Here is a 27,881-nt window from a genome sequence, read left to right as displayed (position 1 = left end):
TGGAGACCAAGAATATTGCTCCTGGCTATGGGGACACCATGTGGGATGTCCACTTGAGACTAGCGGGGGAGATAGGCAATGTGCTACTCCAGGAAGTCACATTCTTGGCTGAAGACAAGAAAAGTAGTTTGGAGAGCTTCTCGGCTGAAACCCCATCCCTGAGCTGGCCCTTAGCCTCTCTCCTCACCCACTTGGAGAAGGTGTATGGTTTGGAGAGTCCTTTTTGTGATGCCACTCAAATGCTGCCTTTACAAGCTGACGTCTTCCACCTGCTGGAGCGCTGGACCCTTCCTGTAACCAAAACCTCTCTGCAAACCATGTTGACTTCAATGGATCTGTGCTGACTGCAAGCCGGGGGCCTGATTTTCCTGGAAAAAATAAGTCTTCCTCCATCCCTTCCCTGTTTATGAAATTTCAGTGTGGAAAAGGCTTTCTGAGCAGATTTGTTGTGTTTCAAAACAGAAGTCCCAGAGATCAAACCTTTCTTTTTATTCCTGAGACTCCATCTGAAGGTCATGAGCTTGTGGGGTGACGTAAGGCAATGGCAGTGTAATGAGGCAGTGTAACATTAATCCCCCTGTGTTGTCTTGCCTGATTAACCCTCACGCCAGCCCCACCGAGTGCTCTCCATCACTGCATGACACCAAGCAACACCAAAAACTCTGCTCATGTGTATTTTTACTGTGCAAAGTGCTTGACAGGGCAAATATCCAGATCACATGAAAGCCACAGGGAAGAAAAGCAGCTCTCCCAGAAAGATGACATAAGGTTTCCCAATTCTAAGAAAATCGTGTCTATATATGTGGAAAATGAATGCTATACCCACTGGCGTGGTTGTTCAGTATCTTCACCATGCAGGACCCCAGTGCTTCTCTGTTGAAATCAATAGGGGAATTGGTTTTTGGTGGCTGGCTGTCCTTCTCTGGGGAATGCCAGCAAGTAACTCCATAGTACATAAACATCTGGAGCCACAGACCTTTCTTTAAAACTGTAAAGGCAAATTCCTATTTCACATGCATCATGCCTTTCCAAGTTCATTTCTACTTGAAAATATTTTTTGCAACCATTTCCTTCCCTGCCTATAATACAAACTCAAGCTAATCCTACTATTGTACTTTTACCCCTGTGTGACTTGCATGAGTGATCTACAGAGGATCATTAAACATGGAAAAAAGATGTTACAGGTCCTAAACATTGGATGACAGTAATGTGCAAAGCATGGTACAAGTAACAGTTTGCATAAGAGTTTAAGAAGTTATTTATTCAGCTGATAACTCCATGTAGCATTAAAATGCACAAAAAAATGTTGTGGATGTTATGCCAGAAATGAGCCCTAATATGAAACAGAAATGTAAAAAATAGCACAGTCCCATAGGACTTCCAGGATAGAGTACCAAAGCTGATGGTCTGTGGCAGTCCCCAGAGCTGACTAGTGTAAGTATGAAAGTCAGCCCTGAGTTTGCCCTGAAGCGTTCATTAAATCCTAACTGTCTGTCTCATCTGACCCTCCTTGCTTAGTTGTGTAACAAGCATGCTTTTATTTGTTCTCCAGCACCAACTTGTTCCATAAATGTGCACTGAAGTACAAGGTTTTTTTACGGTGATGACAAATTATCCAACGCATCTGTTTCACATGAATTTTCTCTCCTGCGGGAGTGGCCCATGATGCTGTGATGACACTCAATAGTGTGTGAAATCTTATTCCTCAAAAAGATGTCCAGGGTATCTAAAGCAGTGCTGGGCACAACTGCTTTGAGATTTCCTTTTCATTTATATGAAGAAGTAGAATGTGTACATTTCAGCTGAAAATAGCATGGTAAAGACAACCTTAAGCACCCCTAAATTTTGACTAATGGAAAAATAAATCCTGGAGCCCTTTGCAATTCTGAACCACATTGATGTTTTCCAAGCCCACACTGGCTATTGTGTTGGCTCAGGGAAGCGATGATGCCCTGGAGACCTTCTTCTTTGTCACTGGAATTGTGGCATTATTTCAATCTCTTGGTGGGATTGTGATGTATGAAAACGTTTACTAGAAAAACAAGTAAACAGGCAAAGACAAAATAATGGCTGACGTTGCTGGTTGATAGCAAAGACCATAGGTTTATTGCTGGCCTTGCTAAACTACATGCCAGTTTTGCTACTTGTTTCACCTTCAGCTTTCAAAAGTTGAGAGCTGGGTGGGATTTCCAAATGTTGCTTGTCATTCATTTGCAAATAATATGAAATTTGATTTCTTAACAAGGTTGGAGAGAAATAGCACAGAAACATCTGAGCGTGCTTTGGGGTCATCTTCCCCCTGCCTTTCCACCCCTGCCTCGTTTTGCATGCATACAGCTCTTGGTGATGTTGATGGTAAAATTAGTTGAGAAAAAGCAGTAAGAGCAGACACCAGGGCATTTTGGGTCTGCTTTGGTAAGTCTGACAGCAAAAATTCTTCCCACTCAATAACCATGTTCATGCCATGTTTGGTGTGTGTATATTCTCAGCGGATGCTTGTGATCTTCTAGGTATAGTCACAACAAATAGAGTTGGATAATTGTGTCATGACTGATTTCATCACCCTGTTTTAACCTGATTCTGCATTCCTTGATTGAATATCCAGAGTCCATATGAAAAATACAGACCAGACTGCTCTATCAATAATTAATGCACCTTTGTGCAAAATAATTAATGCAAGCCAATTTTTGAGTGGCACAGGTTTAAATTGTGTAGGTCAGCTTGCTGGACAAATACCATTGTGTGCATCCTGGACAGCTGGTAAAACAGTTATAGTGCAAGAATAATAGTCAAAACTTTTTCAATTATTTCTAACAAACGCATTTCAAATATTAATAACTCATAGTGGGAGAAGCCAATATATTCAGCCACTGGTTTTACCCAGCAAAGAGCAGAATTGTAACAGAGAGGCTGAAACTTTCCAGGCATCCAGTAAATGGTGGCTTTTTTTTCTTAAAAGACTGTGATGAAGAAAATATCCTACAAATACTACTGTTCCCCTCTGCTATTTTCAGGATGAATTGCCACCAAAATCTACCTTTTTCTTTTGGCTCTATCTAAATACTTGGACAGTACTGGCCACTGATGGAATGGATTATTTTTCCAAAAATCATATTGTCCCAAGTTTTCTATATGTGCCAATAATGGTGACCCCTGTGTAACTGCAGCCACCAGCTCAGGTTGTGTCTGCTCGAGCCGTCTCTTGATGGGCAGTGGATGCTACTGGGATGGGACTGGGAGCTCATATTCAATCAGAATGCAGAACTAAGAGGCAAATAAAACATCACCTCCTCATTGAACATGTGTGTTGTTTTCTCATTTTCGTGTTTCTTACTGGTTTTCCAATAAACATGTCAGAACACTGTACAACTGCATGTAATCACTCATTTTAATGCTTTCACCTTTTGCATTTCTTTTTTTAAAGCTCAAGAGTCTGCTGACCTTATTTTCCTTATTGATGGATCAAACAACATCGGAAGTGTCAATTTTCAAGCCATACGTGATTTCCTTGTAAATTTGATTGAAAGCCTCAGAGTTGGAGCTCAGCAAATACACATTGGGGTGGTACAGTATAGTGATCAACCCAGAACCGAGTTCGCTTTGAACAGCTACTCCACAAAAGCGGATGTTCTGGATGCCGTGAAGGCACTTAGTTTCCGCGGTGGCGAGGAAGCGAACACCGGTGCGGCACTGGAGTTTGTGGTGGAGAACCTCTTCACCCAGGCGGGAGGCAGCAGGATAGAGGAAGCGGTGCCTCAGATTTTAGTGCTCATAAGTGGTGGAGAGTCTAGTGATGATATCCGAGAGGGCTTGTTAGCAGTGAAGCAAGCTAGTATATTTTCGTTTAGCATTGGGGTCCTGAATGCTGACAGTGCAGAGCTGCAGCAGATCGCTACTGATGGAAACTTCGCATTTACTGCCCTGGATATCCGTAACCTTGATGCTCTTCGAGAATTATTACTGCCCAACATTGTTGGAGTGGCCCAAAGACTCATTTTGTTAGAGGCCCCAACCATTGTGACTGAAGGTATGTATGCCTTTCTAGACTGTTGCATTTCGATGAATCAATGAATGAATGAGCTTTTGCATGCTCTAAAAAATATTTACTTTTTTTGATTTATTTTTTTTTATTTTTGCAATGCATCTTTCTGGTCTGGTCATGGAGAAACAATGGGAAACACAAATAGTCCTGCAGCTAATGTGCACAAACTCATTTGCCCAGTGGGTTATCTTTTGAATACCATGAGGTTTTGTGTCAATAACTGGTATGGCATGGGATTTTAAAGGACACAAACAGAGTATAAAAAAGCTCACATAATCCTTATTGGGGTATATGAGCCCCCTGGAGGTAAATACTGCAGCACTGTCAATTTTGAAAACATTTATATCGCATAGGTTTACATTATATGTCAAAGTGTCATGAGAATGAAATTTGACTGAGGAAGCTAACAGGGATATTAAATGGATCCTTGTTTCACAGGCTTGAAGTTATCAGCTTGCTAAAACAGTAAAATTCCATACCTCATTGAAACTGTGCACTATCCTGGGTAAAAGGGTGAAATTCCTGTGGTGTTAAAAGCAAAGCAACCCTCAGTTCTTCTGAAGTGAAACCTCTGCCCTGCTAACAAATGTTTTCCTTCAATCCGTAAGCTGAGAGGTTTTATAGCTTTCTATGAGGCCATGGGAAATGAAAATACAGGTGTCAATATTTCACTTTGGTCACTTTGTCGCTTTAAGTCTCCACTGATGTTATTTCTGGACTAGCATTAGCTTGGGTGCAGCAGAAAAATGAATATCTGGATTTATGGAGCAAACGGGTGATTAAGAGTTTCTCACCCTATGGTTTTTATGACTAAGTTAAATCTACTGATAGAGAGGCTCTATGAAAGACACAATATGTCCTACTTCAGAGGCCCCTGGAAAGGGCCATACTGGAGTTGCTGCACTTAATTACCAGGACGCTTAATGCAAACAATGTTTTTGGGATCCAAGTGCCAGTCCGGAGTTCTGTACATAGTGTTCAACTCTTGATGTATGTTGACATATAAAACTGCATTCCAGATGTCTTCACTGATCTGTGTCTAAATATGATTGCTATCCTGTGGTTTGAATCAAGGGGAGGAATTTGCCTAAATGATTATTTGATCACCTTGCCCTGATTATTCCAGGAAAGAACATAGAGAACTTCTGCTTGTCGTACCCCGCAAGAACCGTATTTAACTAAATAAGCTGAAGTCTGCATGTCTAGCTAAAATCTGCATGCCAGGACCCATGCAAGTAAATGGAAAACCTCTCTTTCTGCCCCTCTGATTTTTTTAACAGTTTGAATGGAAAGATTAAAAGTGTTGGTACATTTGGTTTCATCTGCACTTGCTTATTTTCAACTTAAAATGGCAGCTCATCTGTAGAAGGTGCTACAGTTGGATCAGGCTGTGCTACTACATTTGGATGGATATACTAAATGGAGAAGTAGGGTATTTTCAATGGAGTTTTAGGGAATCTACTTTCCCTGTTGTCCATGGAAATTGATTTTTGCCGGTCTGCTTGATTCACATCAGTGCCTTGGAAGCCTGCAGAGTAAAGCACTTTTTCGGGAGACACATCACAGCCTGAAAGGGTTGCCAAACACATTGAGATGCCAAGCGTTCCTGTGAAATACTGGAGTCTCCTTGCTTCACTTTAGCTCTCTGGCTGTATGCTCTTCCTCCTGGGATGAATGGATGCCTCAAAGTGCCTTTGTGCATCTCTTCTCTCCTCTCCTTTATCCACTGGGGGAGCCTGGATGTTTAAATTAGATTAAGTACTTCGCTAAAGATAGCTGAGATGGCAATGAGGAGGTAACCGTACAGGGCTTCCAAATTCCTGGCTTTTAGAGTCAAAGATACAATGCTTTGATCCCAAGTCCTTTGAAATTCCTGGGAGAGTTGTCATCAGTTTTACTGGGCTCTAGATCAGACCCTATGAGATGTGTACAGCCTTGTTTAAAATGTTTTTGCTTTAATTGCATCCATTGAAATTAGCACCGTGGGGTGTTTCTTCCTGTGGGTTTTGGTTTCGGTTCTTGCATTCCTCTACTCTAAGGAAACATTTTGAGAGCTGCAAGAGGAATGAGTAGTGGAGGGAGCTATTCCTTCCCAGCCTCCCTCATCTTTGCAAAGCCCCTTTGATGTTTCCCATAAACTTCTATATAAAGTCAGAAGTTTCCAGGGTCTCCATTTTTGGGTATCTAGCTGCTGACAAGTTCAGGAAGCTCTTTGGATATCTCTCCTGTGTGATACAAAGCAGAGATTTCAGCCCTTCTTATCCTTTTGAAAAGTTTCCTGTTTTAAGCCCTCTCCTCCTTGGATTAACTGATGAGGGGGAAAAAACCTGTCTGGGAGGATGAATGCTGGAGATTATGGTTCTGGGAAAGGGATCATTTAAACAAATCCTTGTTGCTTTGTCAGTAGCTCTGTTTGACAGCCTGGGCAGTCAACTTCAAACCACCAGCAGTTGACGTGAGGCTGGGGCTTGGAGAGGGTGCAACCACATTCACTTCATGTAGGTTCTCATAATTTTGTGCCCAACAGCACCACAGCAGGCTATTTTAAGATTCAAAGTTTGACAACAGGTCTTTTAATTAAAGATTTCCAGCAAGACTCTGTGAGAGGTGTTTGCAAAGGATCACACTTCCTGGCAGACGCAGGTCTCTTGGGGTCTGAGGAGAAAGGGGGCAGCTGAGTCACAGATGTCGTCTCCAGCTCTAAATCACTCTTGGGGGTAGCCCAATCTCATGGCACTCACCCATAATGTGAAACTTGACGGAGACCAGCCTTTGGGAGCATTGCTTTCCGTGGCCAGCTGGTGTACAGCCAAGAAGGACTGCAGCCAAATCTTTGTTCTTTGTTCAAATCCAAAGTAAACAGCCTCCATGCAGAGGAGTCCTGATGGGCTGAAGAGCTGCCCTTTTCCACCTGGGCAGGACAAGAGAGTGTTTGCTACTGCTTGCCCTGAGGGGTGTGAGATCCCAACAATGCTGGGTCTCCTCTTCCCCTCAGGCTGTGCACTGGGTATAGCAGTGAGCCCAAGATGTGGTGGACCTGCCACCTTGAATATTGACCCCATGTCAGGAGCTCTTAGTTGGGTAGGTGATTTAAGGATGTCCCAAGTCCAACATAACACAATGATCTATAATGCTCCAGCATAACTCGGAAGAAACACAAGGTTTCCTTTTTTCACTTCAACAGCATGAAATCAGGGAGGTGATGATGTGAGTGGGGTTGTCTAAAAGATGATACTAAGATAGTCTTCCATGATGATAATGTATAATGCTTTTATCATAATGGTATTGATCTTGTTAACATTTACTGTTTTTTCATGTACATTTGCTGTATTAAATATGATGGTACTTTGGTTCCAATGCCACACAACAGGGTTTTTTTCTCCCTAACTCTATTCCTTCAAACTTAGCCAGGGAACCGGAAAGCTAATTGTGTTCTTTCTGTGCCCTGTGCCATTGTCAATAACAAAGTTTCAGAGATTACAACCTAGGGGACCTGTTTTGTTAAAGACATGGCAATCAGAATATAACTCAGCTCTTCCATGACTGTGCAAGCTGTACCAAGAAAAATCATAACTTGTTTTTGTTAGATAAGGAATAAGATGTAGGATGTGAAGACCCGAAGTGCAGGTATGTTAAGTGAAGATTGTTCTTTGCTTGTGTCATTGCTCTTGGGAATCTAATCCTTTTGAGACCAAAGCATGCTCTGGCATGATTCAGATGGATCCTCTGAAGACAGAGGGAGCATCAGCTGTTTATTTCGTCTCATGTACCAGCTGAGTGTGAAGATTTATTCTGACTGTTCACTTTTCTTTCTTGTTTTGATGTGTGTATACATTTTAATATTAAGTTTAATAAACAATGCAATTCTTGCAACTCTTCAACTCTTCTGTGTTTTAGAAAGGGGAAACATTCAATCAGGTTTCTTATTAGCCCTCTGCTAGAACCTAAAAAATAATTCTGTTTTGAAAGTAGGACCCTTTAAAAGCTGTTGGGAGTAACAGTACTTCAAGCAAACAAGAAATCCTAAACGTTGCTGAGCTGTTGACACAGAACTGATGTGCAGAGTGTGATGAAGGCTTCTGCTAACATTTTGTTCATGTGTTACTTGCAGTTATTGAAGTGAACAAGAAGGATATAGTCTTCCTCATAGATGGCTCCACTGCCTTGGGGGCTGCGCCCTTTAACTCAATTCGTGATTTCGTTGCCAAAATCGTCCAAAGGCTGGAGGTTGGACCTGACCTGATCCAAGTCGCGGTGGCACAGTATGCAGACACTGTGAAGCCAGAGTTTTATTTTAACACCCACCAGACCAGAAAGGATGTAATGGCTAATGTGAGGAGAATGAAGCTCATGGGTGGTACTGCTCTCAACACTGGGTCAGCACTGGACTTTGTGAGGAACAACTTCTTCACCAGTGCTGCTGGGTGCAGGATGGAGGAAGGGGTGCTCCCCATGCTGGTGCTCATCACTGGTGGTAAGTCCATGGATGCTGTTGATCAAGCTGCAGTGGAGATGAAAAGGAACCGGATAGTGATCCTTGCCATTGGGTCGAGAAATGCTGACCTGGCAGAACTTCAAGAAATTGCCCATGAGAGAGATTTTGTATTCAACCCAAATGATTTCCGCGTTCAGTTCATGCAAGCCATTCTTCCTGAAGTGCTGTCGCCTATCCGGACACTCTCTGGAGGACTGATCATTGAAGAACCACCGTCAGGTAATTAACTACCTTTTTCTAATTAAGGTGATATGGTTTATATGTTTGTCAACTCTTATTCTGTGACAGGTAGAGAAAAGGGGGGGAAAATCTTCAAGCACATGCTTCAGCATAGCTAAATGGTGTCTCTTTGATTTGCAAAATGTGAATGAACAGATTGGTGAATTTTTGTAGTGTGGTTGTTGTTACAGCTTTGTTATTGTTTCCTGGGGATTTTTGTCCCATTCCATATTTGTCATCAACATTTAAAGGCCTGGATGTGAAAGATGTGCTTTAGTAGTTAGATACTGAAGTTGTTCAGTGGAGGCTTTTTCTCCCACTTAGGGTTTATGTAACCTATGAACAGGTCACACTGTGAATATTTTAATCTCTTTCCCAGTTTGAAAATCACCTGTAGTGGATATTTGCTCAAAAAAGCTTTAAAGTTTCTTCTGAGTGTAAAGAAAATAGGCAAGTTTTTTCATAGAGATGTTCAGAGAAAGCTAGCCTGACACTGTTGGACTGAAACTCACCCTTTAAGAACATATTTATAGTTTTCTTATAATTACTCAGCTCAAGCCCTAAGAGGCATACGAGACTATTGCCGTGTTGATTTTAATTTAATCTATTTAGAAGATGATCCAAAGCCCGGGAAGCCAGAGGATTCTTTTCACTTGGTCTTGCCATTGACATCAGTAGGCTTTGGAAGCAATCCAGTCACTAGAGTCATGTCTTTTGAGGCAGTTTTGCCTGCATTTCAGGAGAGGTACCAGCTACATAGAGATTTTATACCAAATTTCTCAAGATTTCTTCCTGATAGTGATGTTTGAGGTTGAATTATTGTTGTGCTAGATCATATTTGAGTTTTGCATTTCTGTTCCATGGCATATAAGCATTGGAAAAACAGGACTTCATCCAGCTACCAGTGAGGTTCCCATTGGCTTATGTGGGTGTCAAACCATATCCATATTTTTTCTAGCTTTTCCAAGTAATTTAAAATTATAAACTGCAGCACAACATAAATTGACTTTCTGGAAAGAGTCGTCAAAAAATTAGAGGCTATAACTGATTTACATGAAGAGCAGACATTTTAAATCAGTTTGCCAATACCTGTCCTTAATTAAGATGAATATCACAGGAATTACCATTTAATAAGCTTTTTTTCAGAATGTGTTTCCTGCTAATACAGTTTTGCATGGCTATACACCAAACTCGACATTTTTATTTTTCAATGTAAATTAAAAATGTTCCTAAACTTCCATGTTCTTCAAAGCTCATTCATGCAGCTTCTCTTTTTTCCCAGTCCTTCTGCTCTGCTGTACTCACAGCTATTCACATATATAATAAGCAAGTAATCATATCCTACTCCATAAAATGACGATTATTAGTAGCATAATAGATTTTGACACTGGGCAGTCTGCTACATTTCAACTAGATATTGTCTCACTCTGGGCCTTGAATGGTCGTTTTCTGGGAAAAATTAAAAATATAGAAAACTAAGACAATCTGTAAAATCTGAGAGCAATGCCTCTGATTCAAAGGGCTCTTTTTTCATTTGTTGTTTTAATATCTCAGTATTTATATATTTTATATATATAAAAGCAAGCTTACAGGTACAAGGCAACCTAGAGAGGTGGGTGAATATAGCCATATACACGGGGGTAAATGCTTTAAACAGAAATACATTGAACAGAATTAGCAAGTGGCATAAATATATTCTCAAATAACTTATTTGGAGGAAGGCATCGAGGGGTGATGCACTGGATGAGACCACTCTTTAGCTCTCTGAGATCTTATTTAAAGTTTTAGCATTTTAGTCTATAGTCCAGACGTGACATGTTTAGAGCAAAAAGCACAGGAGGATGATGCTGTGGTGTCTTTGGGGTGATGTTACAGATTTATGTCTCAGGGCTCATATGCTGGGAGACACCCCAAGATGATTTTAGCCTTAAAAAAGGAGCTGAGAACTGGCTGTTTACTACCAGAAGTGGGAATTTTTTCCCTCCTTTAGCAGCCTGAAAAATGTATGTCTGACATAAAAATGCAGTTTTCTGCCTCAAATGCAGACGTCCAAAGGCAGATGTCTCAGGCAGCTGTTGCAGCCTCATCTGGACCAGCTTTTCTAAGCCTATTAGTAAAAGCTATTTTTAATACCTACTCAAAATACCAACCAAATTGGTTACTTGGCAGAAGAGTTTTCCCATGCAAGTGGAGCCTAACTCTGCACCATGGGCCAGCAGCTGCTGGCTGCACAGCATGGCCATGGAAAGCCTCTGCAGGGCAGGACGTGGTTCTCTACACCTAGGAATGCCTGGGAGCACCCCCGTGGAAGTGGGAAATGCTTAGCAAAGAGGTGATAGTGCTGGGCATCAAATCACACTTTAGATGCCAGAAAGCAGAAACGCTGGCTAAAGATTTGTTGGAAAGTAAATGCATGGTGACTTGCAGATAAGCGAGGTGTCTGTAGGCATAATTCAGTGTCGCTCCACCAAAATTAATGAAGCTGCCTTTTGCTGGCTAAGGATTTGGCCAGAGCATGCAACTCTGGGATTAACAGCCACTGAAAACCTCTGCCATGCCAGAGGCTGAGCCCTGTTGATAAACCTGACATTTAAAAGACTTTTCAATACAATTCAGAAACCTCCCATGCCCAGTTTAGTACTTTCCAGCAAGGTCCTTGTTACTTACGTGCCTATTGCACTTTCTCTTCTCTTTTTCTCCCCTCTTCCTCCTAACAATATTTACATGCGTGTACAGTGTATGCTGTATGCACACATGAAAAGAAATTTCTATTTTTGTTTTCTGTGATGTCTCATGTTATTTTCTGTGCTCTACTGCAGTTCAAGTAACCAAAAGGGATATCATCTTTCTTTTGGATGGATCACTCAACGTCGGAAATGCCAACTTCCCCTTTGTGCGTGACTTTGTTGCCACCCTAGTTAACTACCTTGATGTCGGCAGTGACAAAATCCGAGTTGGCTTAGTGCAATTTAGCGACACTCCTAAAACTGAGTTCTTTCTATACTCGTACCAAACCAAGTCAGACATAATTCAACGTATGGGGCAGCTGAGGCCAAAGGGGGGGTCAGTGCTGAACACTGGCTCTGCACTGAACTTTGTGCTTTCGAATCACTTCACGGAAGCTGGTGGGAGCAGAATAAATGAACAAGTGCCACAGGTCCTAGTCCTGGTGATGGCAGGGAGGTCCGCCGACCCCTTCTTGCAAGTTTCCAATGAATTAGCTCGGGCCGGAGTGCTGACTTTTGCTGTTGGAGTTAGGAGTGCGGATAAGGCAGAACTTGAACAGATTGCCTTTAATCCAAGAATGGTATATTTTATGGATGATTTCAGTGCTCTGACAGCTTTACCCCAGGAGTTAAATAAGCCTATAACAACATATGTTAGTGGAGGTGTGGAAGAGGTTCCACTCGCCCCAACAGGTAATACCTACCTTCCTTAATGTTGAATGCATTAAGTTAATCTTATTTCTCTTGCCTGTTTTTGTTCCCAATGTACACCTTCACATCTGTCCAAGGCCATGAGTTGTAAAGGGAGTTAGGACTGTGCTTAACTTTAAGCACATGGCTTGAGACAGTCAGCTCTTAATTTTGTTCAAGTCATTGCTAGCACACTTTAAAGACAGCACAATTTTAAGTCTTTTGGCAGGTCAGGAATGAAGGAGGATCTGAGCAAGTTTATTCCCCCTAGTCACTTACTCAGGTGTTCCCTTTCTGTTGCTATGATAATGTCACAACCTGTAAATGTATTATCAGGCAACGGAAGCATGCACACATACTCCTTTGGCCACAAGGAGTAGTTTGGGGAGGTTAAATTAGTGCCAAAGAGCACAGAGGAGGAAAGGTCTGGCCAGATACAGGGAGCCAAATCCTTTCCCAGAGCCACTCTGTCAAAGTCCTGTGATCAGGTTGCCACAGAGGCTGAATTTGGCTTCAGATACTCAAAGTCGTCGTCCAATATTAAACTCCAAAGCTTTGGCAAGATTAACCTTTTTTAAACAGGTATTTGCTTGCTAATTCTCTTATTGTGGCTAAGTGTATATGAAGTTATAAAAACAACCAAGAGTGCTTAGTATGGTAAGGAGACCAGTAAGATGAATATGAAAGATATTAAGACACAAATATACGAGGTGCTCAGTTTTGCCTTGGATATCTAATGAGATTAAAGGGGCATCAAACATAAACAGGTAAAAGGATATTTCCCCTCTCAAAGTCATATCTCACCTGTGGATTTTGATGCCTCTTTGTATTGCAACTGGGAGAAGAACTTTAAGAGAATACAGAAAATGCTTTGTGTATGTGTGAACTAATGTCTATTCATTATCCACCAAGCCTCTAAAGAATAAAAAATAAACCTCACTGCTGCTGTACTTCACGCTGGTGTTATCAGCAGATTGCAAGAGCGTAAACACCACTGGCCTGATCTGAAACAGCCAATTTATGATATGACTAACCTGATGCAATACAATGTATGATATGACTGTCTAGTGCCTAAATTTATCGAGTCTTAGGAGAGAGGTGTCCTTGATTCCCTTTCCTCCTCAGATAAATAAATCAAAGGTACTGTTTAGTCCTGTAGCTTTTGAATACTTTGGTAAACAAAAAACACTTGCTAAACCCCACTAATTTTCAGAGAAGTTTCTAGGATGATGTTTAAGAAGAAAAATGCCTTCATATGATTTTTTCCCCCCTCTTTTCATTTGTGAATTTATTCTAGAAAGCAAGCAAGATATTTTATTCCTGATTGATGGCTCAGCCAACCTCTTGGGTAGCTTTCCTGCAGTCCGGGACTTTGTACACAAAGTCATTTCTGACCTGAACGTGGGTCCTGATGCCACACGAGTAGCTGTAGCTCAATTCAGTGACACCATTCAAGTTGAATTTGACTTTGCCGAACTCCCATCTAAGCAAGACATGCTACTGAAAGTGAAAAGGATGAAGATAAAAACTGGGAAGCAACTGAACATTGGAGCTGCTCTAGATGAAGCTATAAGGAGGCTGTTTGTGAAGGAAGCTGGAAGCAGGATTGAAGAAGGGGTTCCTCAGATTTTGGTCCTTCTTGCTGCTGGAAGATCAACCGATGATGTGGAGCAACCGTCAGATGCTCTGAAGCAAGTTGGAGTCGTGACCTTTGCTATCAGAGCCAAAAATGCTGACCCTGTAGAGCTGGAAAGGATCGTTTATGCTCCACAATTCATTCTGAATGTCGACTCCCTCCCTCGAATTTCAGAGCTTCAGCCAAACATAGTCAACCTGTTGAAAACTATCCAGCTTCAGCCAACAGGTACAGGCACCCTTGGGATTTCCAAGAGGCTGAAAGACATCACTTACATGCCCCCCTCAATTTGGTAACACAGGTCTGGTGATGTCTAAAACGATTATGTAGAAACTGCTATTGTACTTGGATTTTCCTCTAGTCAGACCCTGGTCCAGTAAAGTATTAAGGTCAAAACCGATTTTTAAAGATGAATAAGGAAAAAGCCTTTTGTTTGGCTGCTAGAGCTGCAGTAGGTGCTGTTAGAGTGTGCAAAACGTGGTGCAAACCTGAAATAACAGAGAGTCATTGCCCCAGAGATCTTGCATAAATTGAAGTGCAATGGGCTACAAGATGAAAATAAATGCTTGTCTCAGTTTCTCTTTCCATCCTCTCTTTTCTGGAGGAGTGGTGGGGAGTAAGGAGCACTGCAGCGCACTGGATTCACTCTTGCTCTGGTATTTCTTACAAGTTATGATGGGATTTTCTACATTTTGTACCCATGTGTTAATAAATTAGATGCTCTTGGCTCAGTTACTGTTACAAGCTCGGTAGATGAGTATGGATTAATTGAAGAACAACAACAAAAAAAGTCATAAAAAGAATCACGCAGCCACAATTATAAATTCACACTGTGGTACTAGAAATTATGCACTTCCAGCTGTGTGATTACCTGAGGAAGCCCTAATTTGAGAATTAACCTGTCTCCCAACAGCAGGTGGGGACAAGGAAGAGTGTAAAAACATCCATGTCATCTCTCCATAAAAGTCCTGGGCAGATGGAATTAGAATCATAGAAACAGAAGGAAGCAATAAGGTTGGAAGGGATCTCAGGGTGCCATCTGCTACATACCCTTGTCCCCAAAGGATCTCCTTGTCCAGAACCAGCTGACGCTGGTCTAATGTGTTCTGAAACTCCTTCAACGGAGATTTCCTAGTCTCCATAATAAATCTGTTCAATTGCTTTTATCTGTATCAGTAGATACCTCTCCTTAATGTCAAACCTCTGCCTTCCTACTCATAGTTTAAGTCTTTTGTATCTCCTGCAACTCAAGAAGGATACAGATGTTAACCCACTTCCATGTTTAGTGTGACAGCCTTTCAGTTACTTTAAGCTTGCCATGTACATCTTGTCTTGGTCCTCTTGTCACCAGCTGTGTAACCAGCTCATTCAATCTTTCCTTGTAGGTTTTCTACCTTTTCACCTTTGTCTCTCCAACATCAGCCTGCTCCACATGACCAGAGCATAACAATGATGTCCCTGGTCATCTTTTACCCCATCTTTTCCATGTGAAGTCATTGCTCTTTCCATATTTGTGCAGCTTCTGCCTCAACATAGACTAGTGCAACTAGTGCTCTTGATTTGCATCCTTCCTTTTCAAACCATTTCTGTCTTGTCAAGATCATCTTTAATCCCTTTGACCACCAAATACGGTGAATAATTGTGCTATTTGCTCACAAATAGCTGCATCCATCTACTTTTCCTATTATTCTTGGCTAAAAGAGAGCCACCTAATAAGAGTACCTGTAACTTTTAAATTCTTTATCTGCTCCCCGAGACTTTTAAGAGGGTTCTCTTCTGCTCCTGAACTTTAGAAGAAGTGTATGAACCTGGCATACACCAGGCAATGTCTGCTCCCTCTTGCTACCTGTATTGCTCAACACAAGCTATATTAATATTCCAGTCCCATGTATTAACCCACCAAGTTTCTAGCATTCCTCTTAAATAATAAACTTGATTTGAAGTCTGCATTAAGACCTCAGTTGCCCTTGTTAACTCTTTATATGTCTGGCATTCACAAGCAGTTATTTAATACTTTCTTCAGAGGGACAGATCATGCTTCTGCTTGTCCCTCTTGACCGTGCTATAAACAAGCCAATGACGCTTTTGGGGATGCCATCCACCAGTAGCTGTGTTTGAGAGGCAGTGATGTCTTCTGCTTGGCTGAGCCAAAGCTTCGCAATTCTGTTAGTCAATAGCAGAACATGTCAACATTTCTCTGATCTTAGATATTTTATGTTCTTTTTTTTTTTTTAAGGAATGTTTGGTCACAATTAGCATTTTTTTGTGCTTGAAGTTAGTAAAAAAACCCCAACAAAAACAGTCTCTAGCATTTCTAAGTTCAGTAATTGTCAGAAAACCTTTTCTCTCCCCCTCTTCACCAGCTCCTTGTGAGCACCCTCTCTGCAGTATCTCATTTCATTCAGAAACTCAGTTTTCTCTGGGAGTGAAAGATCTCTGATGCCCCAGACTCCTGTTGCATATTCACAGCCATGTGCCAGGTTCCTAGACCTCTTTGGAGCAGATGGCTTCTCCCAGCCTCAGGTAGGAGATGGCACCCAGAGTCTCTTGACACCCTGTTTCCTGTGGGTCCTATGATTCTATGACTTGGTGGGTAAGGCCTGGCGTGTGTTGCAATGCAGTTTCCACCAATTTCCACCCATCTGCCTCTTCGCCAGGGATTGCATCCGATGGCAAAGGAACCAAACCACCCGTCTTGGCACCTCCATTTCCCCTGCACAAGCTTTTGTACTATGGTTCGATGTATGTGGAGAATAATAATCACTGCAAAAGAGAATCTCACTTATTCCCCCCTTACCCTACTTGTCTCAAACAGTAGTTGAGAGAGGTGAGAAGAAGGATGTGGTGTTTCTAATTGATGGCTCAGATGGTGTCAGAAGAGGTTTTCCTCTACTGAAGGCTTTCGTCCAAAGAGTTGTCGAAAGCCTGGATATCGGTCGTGACAAGGTCCGTGTTGCCGTCGCACAGTACAGCAACGTCATACAACCAGAGTTCTTACTCGACACCCATGAAGACAAAGCAGATCTCATCAATGCCATCCAGGAGCTGAAGATTATGGGAGGATCTCCTCTGAACACTGGTGCAGCCCTCGACTATCTCATCAAGAACGTGTTCACGGTGTCAAGTGGCAGCAGGATAGCAGAGGGCGTCCCACAGTTCCTGATTCTGCTGACTGCTGACCGGTCCCAGGATGATGTGAGGAGGCCCTCGGTGGTCCTGAAGACGAGTGGCACGGTGCCTTTCGGCATCGGGATTGGAAATGCTGACCTCACAGAGCTGCAGACTATTTCCTTCCTCCCAGATTTTGCTATCTCTGTGCCTGACTTCAGCCAGCTGGATACAGTGCAGCAGGTCGTCTCGAACAGAGTCATCCGGCTGACCAAGAAAGAGATAGAGTCACTTGCCCCTGATCTGATTTTTACATCACCCAGCCCAGGTGAGAAGATGTTTGTGTCTGCACCAAGAGCCAGCGGCAAATATGATGTTTAGTAACATCATGGTTGCAACACAAACTGAGAAAAGCAAAGATTGTCACAACTAAGACTCCAAGTCCATCTTGGTCTCACTGTTGAACTACTTAGGGTTGGTAGGAGTTGTGTAGTTACGCCGAGCCACCTTTAAGCCCAGTCCCTCAACGTGGTCCATGTTGTACCCACATGGAAGACTCACAAAGTGTATGACACAACCCTAATCTTATATTAAGTTGACAAATTTTAAGTCCATACTGTTCCTCCTGGAATGGGAATTGCATCATCTAGATGCTACAAGGACACCTTCACACCACTATAAACCAAGATCACCTTTCTGCTAAATATAAGGCCTGCTGATGTGTCTTACATTTGCCATGCTCATTCTCTGGGGGAAGGGAAACTGGAAGCGGGAATCAGGAAAAGGATCACATATTCCATTTCTGGTCTCACTTTGAATGAAATCCAGCCAGTGTATGCCTGTGATGAAGGAATGAAGGGTACCCAGCCCAGATCAATCCCTTTAAAGTACACCATCCTACTCTGACTCTTCACAGTCAGACTGCTTTCCTTCAACCCCACTTCTCAGTGTGATGCTCAGCAATAATTCAGGCTGTGACCTGAATGACCACTGCAGAAAATATTTTATTAAGAAACAAAAAATCATCCTGGAAAGGCAGAAGCTGAGAGCATAATAGGATAGAAGGTTTGCTAGAGGACCAAACGAAAGAAAGAGGTGTGGTACTGAGTGTGAAACAACCCCAGGCTGCTTGGCAATCTGCCCTGAGTAAGGAACATTACCAGGCTACATTTCTTTGGGTGGAGATCCCACAAGGAATTATTGTTGCAGCTTCCCCTTGCATCCTTTGCTTTGGAAGCTGCTGTTCTTCAACTGCCTGGGGATGTGCATATCAGACTTAGTCCTGTCTCTGGCTTGAGCCCGGAGCTGCCTGATGGGGCTTCCAGGAGAGAACACAGGGAAAAAGAAAATGATAATCCTCCTCATGGCCAAAGGCATGGGCCAGTGATGTAGAAGATGAGCTTAGCTTGTAGAGCATTGCTCTATAAGCAATGCCTGATGCATCTTCTGACTGCTGCCTTCTTTCCTGCAGCGGGTGTGAAGCGAGATGTTGTGTTCATGGTTGACGGCTCTCGCTACGCCGCCCAGGAGTTCTACCTCATCCGCGATCTCATTGAGAGGATTGTGAACAACCTGGACGTGGGCTTTGACACCACCCGGATTTCAGTGGTCCAGTTCAGCGAGCATCCCCACGTGGAGTTCCTGCTCAACGCCCATTCCACCAAGGACGAGGTGCAGAGTGCTGTGAGACGGCTGCGGCCACAAGGAGGGCAGCAGGTGAACGTGGGAGAGGCCCTTGAGTTTGTGGCAAAGACCATCTTCACCCGGCCATCCGGGAGCCGCATAGAAGAGGGTGTCCCTCAGTTTTTGGTCATCCTCTCCTCCCGCAAGTCTGACGATGACTTAGAGTACCCATCACTCCAAGTCAAACAAGTGGGGGTGGCACCTATGGTGGTAGCGAAGAATGTGGATCCTGAGGAGATGGTACAGATTTCCCTTAGTCCTGATTATGTATTTCAAGTCTCCAGCTTCCAGGAACTGCCCAGCCTCGAGCAGAAGCTGCTGACTCCTATTGAAACCTTGACTGAGGACCAAATCAGACGGCTGCTGGGAGATGTGCAACCCCCTGGAGGTAAGGCTCTGTCATCACCAGTTGCGTTTGGGTTGCTATTCGAGTGAATGTTGCCCAAAAGTGTAAATAACTTTCCATCTTTCTCTCTAAACTGAGTTTTCCTTAGTTAAAAGCAAAGGTGCATCACATGTACAATTTTAGAACAAAAATTTAGACATACAGAAATTTTACTGAAGTACCTAAATACATTACAACTTCTGATTTTCAAGTCAAGTACCTAAATATGCTACATATTTTGATTTTCAAGTCAAATATCGCCTATTCCCATTTAGCAGCTCTCTAGGAAAGAGACATAAATCTAGGGTAAAATGAAGTGGAAACACTGACAAATCCAGAGAAGAACATTAATGAACGAAACAGATAAGGGTCTCAGTAATACATGCTTTGAATATTAGGCAGACTGTTAGGACACATATGCACACTTGCAGACAAGCCCTTTTGGAGAGGCTCCCTGTAGCACCATGCCTAAAGTTGACTAAAATATGCTGTGCAATTTTACATCACATGAGAGCAGATAGCACAGAAATCCTCCAGCAAAGCTTAAGCAAAGAGTTGGCACACAAGTTATTACCCCTCTCCTTGCTTCCCTGCAGATATTCCTGCTGATGCAAAGGACATAGTCTTCCTCATCGACAGCTCCGACAGCGTTAGGTCTGATGGGCTTGCTCACATTCGGGATTTCATCAGCAGAATTGTTCAGCAGCTGGAAGTTGGGCCAAACAAAGTACGAATTGGCGTGGTGCAGTTCAGCAACAACGTCTTCCCTGAGTTCTACCTGAAGACCCACAAGTCCAAAAATGCTGTCATGCAAGCCATCCGTCGCTTGAGGCTTAGAGGAGGGTCCCCGGTGAATGCTGGCAAAGCCCTAGACTATGTGGTGAAGAACTACTTCATCAAGTCTGCAGGGAGCAGGATAGAAGATGGAGTGCCCCAGCACCTGGTTGCCATCCTTGGAGATCGGTCCCAGGATGATGTTAACAGACCCGCTAACGTGATCACTTCAACGAGCATTAAACCTCTGGGTGTCGGAGCCAGGAACGTGGACAGGAGCCAGCTGCAGGTCATTACCAATGATCCTGAGCGTGTGCTTGTGGTACAGGACTTCACTGAACTTCCAACTTTAGAAAACAGGGTGCAGAACATTCTTGAAGAACTTCCAATACTCACAACAGAAACCCCTGGAATTTCAGGACCTGGTAAGACTGCTGTTCATCCTGTAGACTTTTTTGGACACAACACAGATAGAATATATATAACGTGAAAGTGATTCTTCCTATGCTTAACGTAATAACACATTTTGATTCCCAATTGTTTAGTCACATTGTTTTAAAGAAGACTTTGAAGAAGACCTTGTTGAGCATGAGAAAGAATAGAATTAAATTTGAAATGAAATGAGGGTGTCTATCACAAAAACAAGTAATGTTGCATGAAGTATAGCAAATGTGTTGCTTAAAACCTTTCTTGTTGTACAGATGTAAAATCATGCCAAAGACCGATGAAACTGAAAAGGTGGAGAAACACGATGCTACTTCACAAAGCACTAAGCATCTTAATTATTACATATGCCACAAACAATTATTAGTAACTGTTTTCTTTGTAATTTTTTCAGGAGCTAAAAAGCAGGCTGACATTGTGTTTTTGCTGGATGGCTCCATCAATCTGGGGAGAGAGAACTTCCAAGAAGTTCTTCAGTTTGTCTACTCTGTGGTGGATGCCATTTATAGGGATGGTGATTCTATCCAGGTAGGACTGGCCCAGTACAACTCAGATGTGACTGATGAGTTTTTCCTCAAGGACTACTCCACTAAACCTGAGATTTTAGACGCCATCAACAAAGTAATTTACAAAGGTGGTCGAGTGGCAAATACTGGTGCAGCCATCAAGCACATCCAAGCAAAACACTTTGTGAAGGAGGCCGGCAGCCGAATCGACCAGAGGGTTCCCCAGATTGCCTTCATTGTCACAGGTGGGGTGTCCTCAGATGATGGGCCGGGTGCCTCCTTGGAAATTGCACAGAAAGGTGTCAAGGTATTTGCAGTTGGTGTGAGAAACATTGACCTGAAAGAAGTGAGCAGGCTGGCTAGCGAGAGTGCCACGAGTTTCAGAGCGTCCACAGCCCAGGAGCTGTCTGAGCTGAACGAGCAGATCCTGGTTACACTGGAAGCTGCTATGGAGGAGAAATTGTGCCCAGCAACAACAGATGTTACAAGAGGTAAGCACGATCCTTTCATAACGTTCTCTGTTCGTTCCTGAGGGTGGCTTTTAATATCCAATGCATTTTGATGGACTTGTCCAGCCCGCTCTTGTGCTTTGCCTACAGCCTGAGGTGCAGCATGGGCTCAGACCTCCTCCATGGGCATGGTGGTAGGCTGCAAGCCTTTGGTACAAGAGTTCCCTGTTTCTGTGCTTTAGCATGTGAATGACTGTTGTACCCTCACTGCAGAGGTGCAGTCATGGTGGAATAATATGACAGGCAGGCACTAGATCACTGGCCTTCTACTGGTGCATCGGAGGGGCTCCTTTATTTAGCCAGGAGCATGTTGTCAGACAAATGTTAGTGCCAAAATGAAAAGTGACGGTCCTTTATAACAAGCCACTTGGACTCTTTGGCCGTTGAGTCCCTGGCATGCATGATGTGCTGGAAATTGGAATTTCTCTTGTCAGATCATCCAGAGTGTCCACTTGGTCTCGTGACAGGTATATGAGAAAAAGGTAGGGCAAGAGCGGTTGTATTTTAAGGTAAAATTGACTTAAAAAGGAATCCTCCCTCTACATCCCCCTGACTGGGGGACGGTTGCTTCAAGCACAGGCAAAAGGTACATGTACACATGTGCAAGTACTGACAGAAAGTACATGCACACTGTGGAAGTACTAACAGTTTTTCATGCAGAGCTGAGAAAGCAGCAGTCTTGGCTGCCTGGTGAGAATGCAAATTTCTGTTGGACTTGGTTTAGTCAGCTCCTCCCAATGCTAAGCAACAATTGCACAAGAAAAAATAATAAAGAAATACAGATTTTCCCAGATTATCATTACTATGATGAAAGGAAGTCGAAGGCACTTGTGTATCAAATGGTGGCAGGTCTTGATGCAGACAGTGTCTTTTCTAATGACTAACAGAATAATAAGGAAAGTCATTATTTGAAAAGCAGTTGTATTGCTCAACAATGATGCTCTCCTCTCTTTCTGCATTTCTCTTTCAGATTGTGACTTAGATGTGATACTTGGCTTCGATGTCACAGATGTTGGGGCCGGCCAAAATATATTTAATTCCCAGAGAGGTCTGGAGTCCAGAGTCGAGTCTGTGCTGAAGAGAATAACACAGATGCAGAAGATCAGCTGTACTGGCAACCAGGCACCCAATGTCAGGGTAGCCATCATGGCCCAGGCTCGAGGGGGACCTGTAGATGGACTGGACTTCTCCGAGTACCAGCCTGAGCTCTTTGAGAGGTTTCAAGGCATGCGCACCCGTGGGCCCTATTTTCTCACGGCGGATACGCTGAGGTCCTACCTAAACAAATTCCGATCTGCGCCCTCCAGCAGCACCAAGGTAAGTCAAAATCAAGACCACTGCAGTGGTGTTGGCCAGGAAAGCTGGCTTCTGATGTATTTTAGTTGGCAAAGCAAGTGTAAATTCATAACAAATTAAATAAATTAATTTTATTGCAGACAGTACCCATGAGCACTGCTTGGCTGCAAACTATTGCTTTCTAGATTTTCCCTGTTTGTGCTTTAGGAACAAACACCTGCATGGTACGATGTACTGAAATCTGGCACAGAAATGCAAAACTTCATGGCCTGGAATGGGCATAACAATTCCCTCATCTCCTCTCAGATGAAACATCTCCTGGAAGAAGGCTCTTCAGGTTGCACATTGGCTGTGTTTCGCACCTGAAGTGTTCTGGCTCCTGACATAAATTTGTTTCTCTCACAGGTCATAATCCATTTTACTGATGGTGCAGATGACTCTATAGATGAGCTGGAGGCTGCTTCGTCTGCTTTGCACACAGAAGGTAACTTTTTTACTCTTCAAAGCTATGATTATAATCTGTTAATATGTAGCCCATTTTACCACCATTTGTCATGAATCCACTGGCTTTTGATAGTAACGAGTAAGGATTTCATGATCTCTACATGCACTTGCTATTCTTAGTTGCCTTCCTGTGATATTTAGCTTCCTGCTGGCACCTAAGTAAGCATGTGGATAACTTGCACTAAATGTGCTTGAAGATATTTGTTCTCAATTGAACAGCCTCCATTTGCAATCAAAGAGGCAGATAATGACCCATCCTTAACAGGAAGGGTGTGCAGGCTCTGCAAAGCAGCTCACCCCATCACACAACCCTTCTGCTTCCCCCCCGCCTCAGGTGTCAATGCTCTCATCTTCGTTGGGCTGGACCGAGTGAGCAATTTTGATAGAGTGATGCAGCTGGAGTTTGGTCGTGGGTTCGCTTACAACAGACCGCTCAGAGTTAATCTGCTGGACTTGGATTTTGAGCTGGCAGAGCAGCTCGTAAGTAACTTGGCACAGGCAGCGCTGCCTTGTAATGCTGGAGGACAGCCGAGGGCTGGATCTCCTACGGGGCTGAACCGTGGCTGAATTACACCCTCTTGGCAATGCTCCTCTCCCCTCCCTACCTCACGTCAGCTCTTTTCACAGATGCCACAGCAAATAAAGTTAAGAGCAGATCATGGCACTGTCTGGTCTCGTACCACTCCTGGAAGGGCCCTACTCCAGCCGAGGCTACAGTGCATGGGATTAGGTCAAATGGGATGGGATAGGATTCCATTAAAAACTGCTGTGCCAAAAAGGCCGCCCTCCGCCTACGTTTATACTGTTGGTATTTTTAACCTTATGGGTAATGCAGTGTCATGCCTTGTCAGTGCTAAATCTCTCGAAGAAGTGCTGCTTTCTAGGTTTCTTTCCCCAAGACGGTACACTGCCTGTATTTCAGCTGTGCTTTTAGCAGATGAAGGAGCTATCCTTGCTGCTTCATAGATTTACTTCCCTCCCATATATGTGGTCTCTCTTGAGTTCATTAAGCTAATTTGCTATCAACGTTCATATGTCCAGTTCCTCCCAACTTTACAACTGCTACCAGAATTGTTAAGCTCCTTTTCCAGTAGATTTAATAAGATTTGGCTTAACCAGCGATCCCTGTGGTAGCCTTGCTGGGCCCTTCTCCATAAATCAAAGTGCAGCCACTTAGGAATGAACCTTCGTTCTTGGGATAAGAGCTAGTCTTCAGCCCATCCCCATGTAATTCAGTTGCCTAGGAAAATCCTTTAAAAATGTAAATGCACAAAGCTGGCAGGAAATGTTTGCAGCCAGCAATGTACTTGGCAAAGAAAATGATTTTTTTTTTTTAAATTTCTAGTGGATGATGCAAAACCAAGCTGTGATTTCTCTGATTCTTGCTTGCTTTCTCGCTCTTTCTCTCTTCTTTCCTCCCCTCTTCTTTCCTCCCCTCTTCTTTCCTCCCCTCTTCTTTCCTCCCCTCTTCTTTCCTCCCCTCTTCTTTCCTCCCCTCTTCTTTCCTCCCCTCTTCTTTCCTCCCCTCTTCTTTCCTCCCCTCTTCTTTCCTCCCCTCTCCCCTTTCCTTTTGCTCTGTGCTTGCAAATTTTTCTCAGCCTGCAGGTTGCTGGTGAGCTACTCACTGCAATAACTTTCTCATGGCCCGTTCAAGAGCCTGAGATAAGATTGCTCTCTTCAGTGACAGGCACTGTTTTGGGTATGAATTCTGCCCCACACAGTTCCCATTTAAACCCTTGCCTTTAATGTCCTTTCACAAAAGAGAATGTTGACTGCTGCATCCTAACCATGCAACATAACCAGTCTGCCACCACACACCTCCCTCTCCTGCTGTTGTGGCTGTTTCAAGGAGGAGAGACCCAAAAATGCTGCTAGCCCCAAGTTATGCTTGGTACAGGAGCAATTGCACAAACCCGAGGGCTTGCAAGACTTATGACATTTGGGCTTTTCCAGGTTTCTAACACCTTCCCGTTGTGTCATGTGCATTTTGCTGCAGGACAACATTGCGGAGAGGACGTGCTGCAAGGTCCCATGCAAGTGCTCAGGGCAGAGAGGGGACAGAGGTGTGCCGGGCCCCATAGGACCAAAGGTGGGTCACTTCATCTGGGGATGAAAGGTTCTCGTGCAAGGCCAGTATCCACCACGGTGGTGGTGGGTGATGTTCAGGTTTTATTGCGTGGGGCTAATGGGGAGGTTGTTTCCACTTACCCCCCAGTTTTAAAACTGGCCCTGGGCCATGTATAGTGGTTGAAAGGTGCTTTTCTTCCCTTTCCTCACAGCCTCTGTGTTGTAAAACAACCAAGAGAGCAGGGATGAGTGGCTGGAAGGAGGAGGGGGTGAAGTGTTTTGTGAAACAGTTTGGGGACATCAGAGGAAGACTGTTTCTCTCATTAACTTGTTTACACAGATAACCAAGCAGCCGCATTGTGCAAATCTAGGGAAATATTGAATATCAATTTAGAGGGAGATCACAGAACTATGAAAGAAATGCAGAATCGTCTCTGTTGTCTTCTAGGGTGCCACAGGTGATCTTGGCTATGGAGGCTACCCTGGTGATGAAGGAGGACCGGTAGGTGATTGCCTCTGCTCTGCACAACACTGCTCAAATTAGGGACCTCAATATAGTGAAGTGCTTGGAGGCATTTTCGCTAAATATTTTCTGCTGGGGATGTAGAGGTGCATTAGACAAAAGAGCAAGTAGAGCTTTGCGTCTCCTCCACCTGATGGCCTGAGTTGCTGGTCTGTTCCCAGCTGTTCCTGAGAGAAGTTCACTAAGGGGCTCCTTGAGAGCTGGAGAAGGCAGGGCAGGGGGAATAACTCCAATTATTTGATGTGACTCAGCTCTGTGCTATTCCTCCAAGGCAGGTGGGACTCTTTGCAGTTGGTTCCAAACACCTGTGAGCAGGGCAGTGTGGCTGTGAACATGATAAAATCGATAACTTCATTAAAACTGCAGTTTATGCCAAAGTTATCCATGTCAAATGCAGCTGAAAGATTTGATTTAGTCCAAGACTGGGAGCAGGAAGGAGTGTTTCTGTCCATCACAGTGGCAGAAAACATGAGTCCCGTGATTTCTTACTAGCACTGTTTCATCCAAAACCTTACTTCATGAATGCCACGTCACCCCTGGAATAAACAACCCCCCACGCATCACACCCAGGAGGTGAAGCTGAGGCCAAAGGGCTCATCACTTTTCCAATAGCCCAGGCAGGGGCCAAATGCTGCTGTCAGACATCGCATGCAATGTAGTGTTTTTCTGGGGCTTTAAGGTCGCAGTGGGATTAGAGAACTATGCAGAGCTCTGATGGTTCTGTCTTGCCATTTTAATTTTGAAGAAGTTTTACAAAGCTCTTTCATAGCTGAGAGTTTGGCAAGGCTGTTTCTAAGTGATTAAGAGTTGTAGTTGACCTCTATGGGATTGAAGGTTGCAGGCAGGAGATAGTGGGGTGGCTGGATACTGACCTTTCAGTACCCAATGCTCCATTTTCTTGTATGCTTCCAAGTCGCCTCCCATGCTTGCTGACACTCAGCTAAAGAAATTCACGCAACACAAAAACTCGGACAATTATGTTTTCACCTCCGTGTAACAGGGTGAGCGTGGACCGCCAGGTGTGAATGGGACGCAAGGTTTCCAGGGATGTCCCGGGCACAGAGGAACCAAGGTACGTGTGGAAGGAGCCTGCATGGAGCAGGCCCACAATCCAGCTGGTGGGAGTCCACTGAGGGCAACTTCTGCTGCTCTGGGATGTCACGTAATAGCTGCCTAGTCTACTTGGGTGGTGGTGTCTGCCTGGCCAAGCACCAAGGCTTTCAGCAGGTGTCGTGGCTTTAGCATTGCTATGAAGAGCAAGAGGGCAGCCCAGTGACCCAGACTCAATCTGTAGACAGGGCTGATTTATTTTCTGCAGATGGCTCTAGGGGAGAGGTGTGAGAAGAAACGGATTTGTTCTTAACACCAAGAAGTGAGGGGTGTGTGTGTCTTGGCCCAGGGGTGGGATGGTGTGAGAGTGAAAATCTGCTTTTGAGGAGGAGGGAGAAAAATGAGCCATGGTTGCTGCTTTAAAGAGGAACCTTGGTTCAGGACAGCAGCTGCACCACAAGCCAGAAAAGGTGGTGAAACATATAATATTTATGGGAAATATACAGTGATATTAAGGGATGTTTCCTACCATTTCCTCTGACCACAGGATCTTCTGGCAGGGAGCAGAGGAGTGCATGAACCAAGCCCATTAGCTGCAGCTGAGATATGGAGTCTCTTTAAGAACCCGTCCAGCCTTGGACAAAGCTGCCAAGACTGGATTTGGATTAATATAAAAACGGGTGCAGGGAGAAAAGAAAGTCAGTGTAGAGAGAGTTATTGCTAAGGAGTAAGCTATTTTATTGGATCAGCTGGCTGACACCTACAATTTGCGTATTTCACCTTGACACGAACGTTGAGGAGGCAGCTGAAGATTGGCGTAAGAGAAATAAAGGGCAGTTGAACCCTGGTGCAGCAAGCCTTGGGGTTGCCCTGGTCCTGGCTCTGAGTCTGCTGCCAAGCACAGCCCCCCTTCCCTACTGCTTCCTATGGGGATGAATCAGGCAAAAGTGGAGTAACTCCCTTTTCTGATTTTTTTAGGGCTCTCGGGGATTCCCAGGAGAGAAGGTATGGAGCTATTTCCTCATGCCACTGCGGTGAGCATGAGCACATGGACACATGGGTATTACCCTCCCCATTCCCTTCTCTCTTGGTGAGCATCTGCCCCTCACTTCCCTTCTGCAGGGTGAACTGGGAGAAATGGGTCTGGATGGCATTGATGGAGAAGAGGTCAGTCATTTTAATCGCTTTTCTCTTTGTAACTGGATGCTCCAGTGGCAGGGCCCT

The 27,881-nt window shown here is 43.8% G+C and overlaps 1 protein-coding gene across 12 annotated transcripts in view; it reads left to right on the top strand.

Moving 5' to 3' along the window:
• The window catches only part of COL6A3 (collagen type VI alpha 3 chain), a 62,273-nt gene that overhangs the window by 10,685 nt on the left and 23,707 nt on the right, over positions 1-27,881 (top strand). For 7 of the 12 annotated variants that reach the window (XM_065637198.1, XM_065637194.1, XM_065637192.1 and 4 more), the window contains 16 exons: positions 3,425-4,027; positions 8,154-8,756; positions 11,576-12,175; positions 13,470-14,036; positions 16,624-17,244; positions 18,388-18,987; positions 19,581-20,183; positions 20,597-21,199; positions 22,188-22,534; positions 22,919-22,997; positions 23,352-23,497; positions 25,014-25,106; positions 25,533-25,586; positions 26,608-26,679; positions 27,636-27,662; positions 27,780-27,824. In XM_065637198.1, coding sequence (XP_065493270.1) covers positions 3,425-4,027; positions 8,154-8,756; positions 11,576-12,175; positions 13,470-14,036; positions 16,624-17,244; positions 18,388-18,987; positions 19,581-20,183; positions 20,597-21,199; positions 22,188-22,534; positions 22,919-22,997; positions 23,352-23,497; positions 25,014-25,106; positions 25,533-25,586; positions 26,608-26,679; positions 27,636-27,662; positions 27,780-27,824 — 5,663 coding nt within the window. The remainder of the gene's footprint in view (positions 1-3,424; positions 4,028-8,153; positions 8,757-11,575; positions 12,176-13,469; positions 14,037-16,623; positions 17,245-18,387; positions 18,988-19,580; positions 20,184-20,596; positions 21,200-22,187; positions 22,535-22,918; positions 22,998-23,351; positions 23,498-25,013; positions 25,107-25,532; positions 25,587-26,607; positions 26,680-27,635; positions 27,663-27,779; positions 27,825-27,881) is intronic. The other 5 variants (XM_065637199.1, XM_065637197.1, XM_065637195.1 and 2 more) reach the window with 4 other exon arrangements.

The sequence above is a fragment of the Caloenas nicobarica genome, chromosome 6 (genome assembly GCF_036013445.1).
Source record: "Caloenas nicobarica isolate bCalNic1 chromosome 6, bCalNic1.hap1, whole genome shotgun sequence".
NCBI lineage: Eukaryota > Metazoa > Chordata > Aves > Columbiformes > Columbidae > Caloenas > Caloenas nicobarica.
This window is presented reverse-complemented; position numbering and strand designations above follow the sequence as displayed.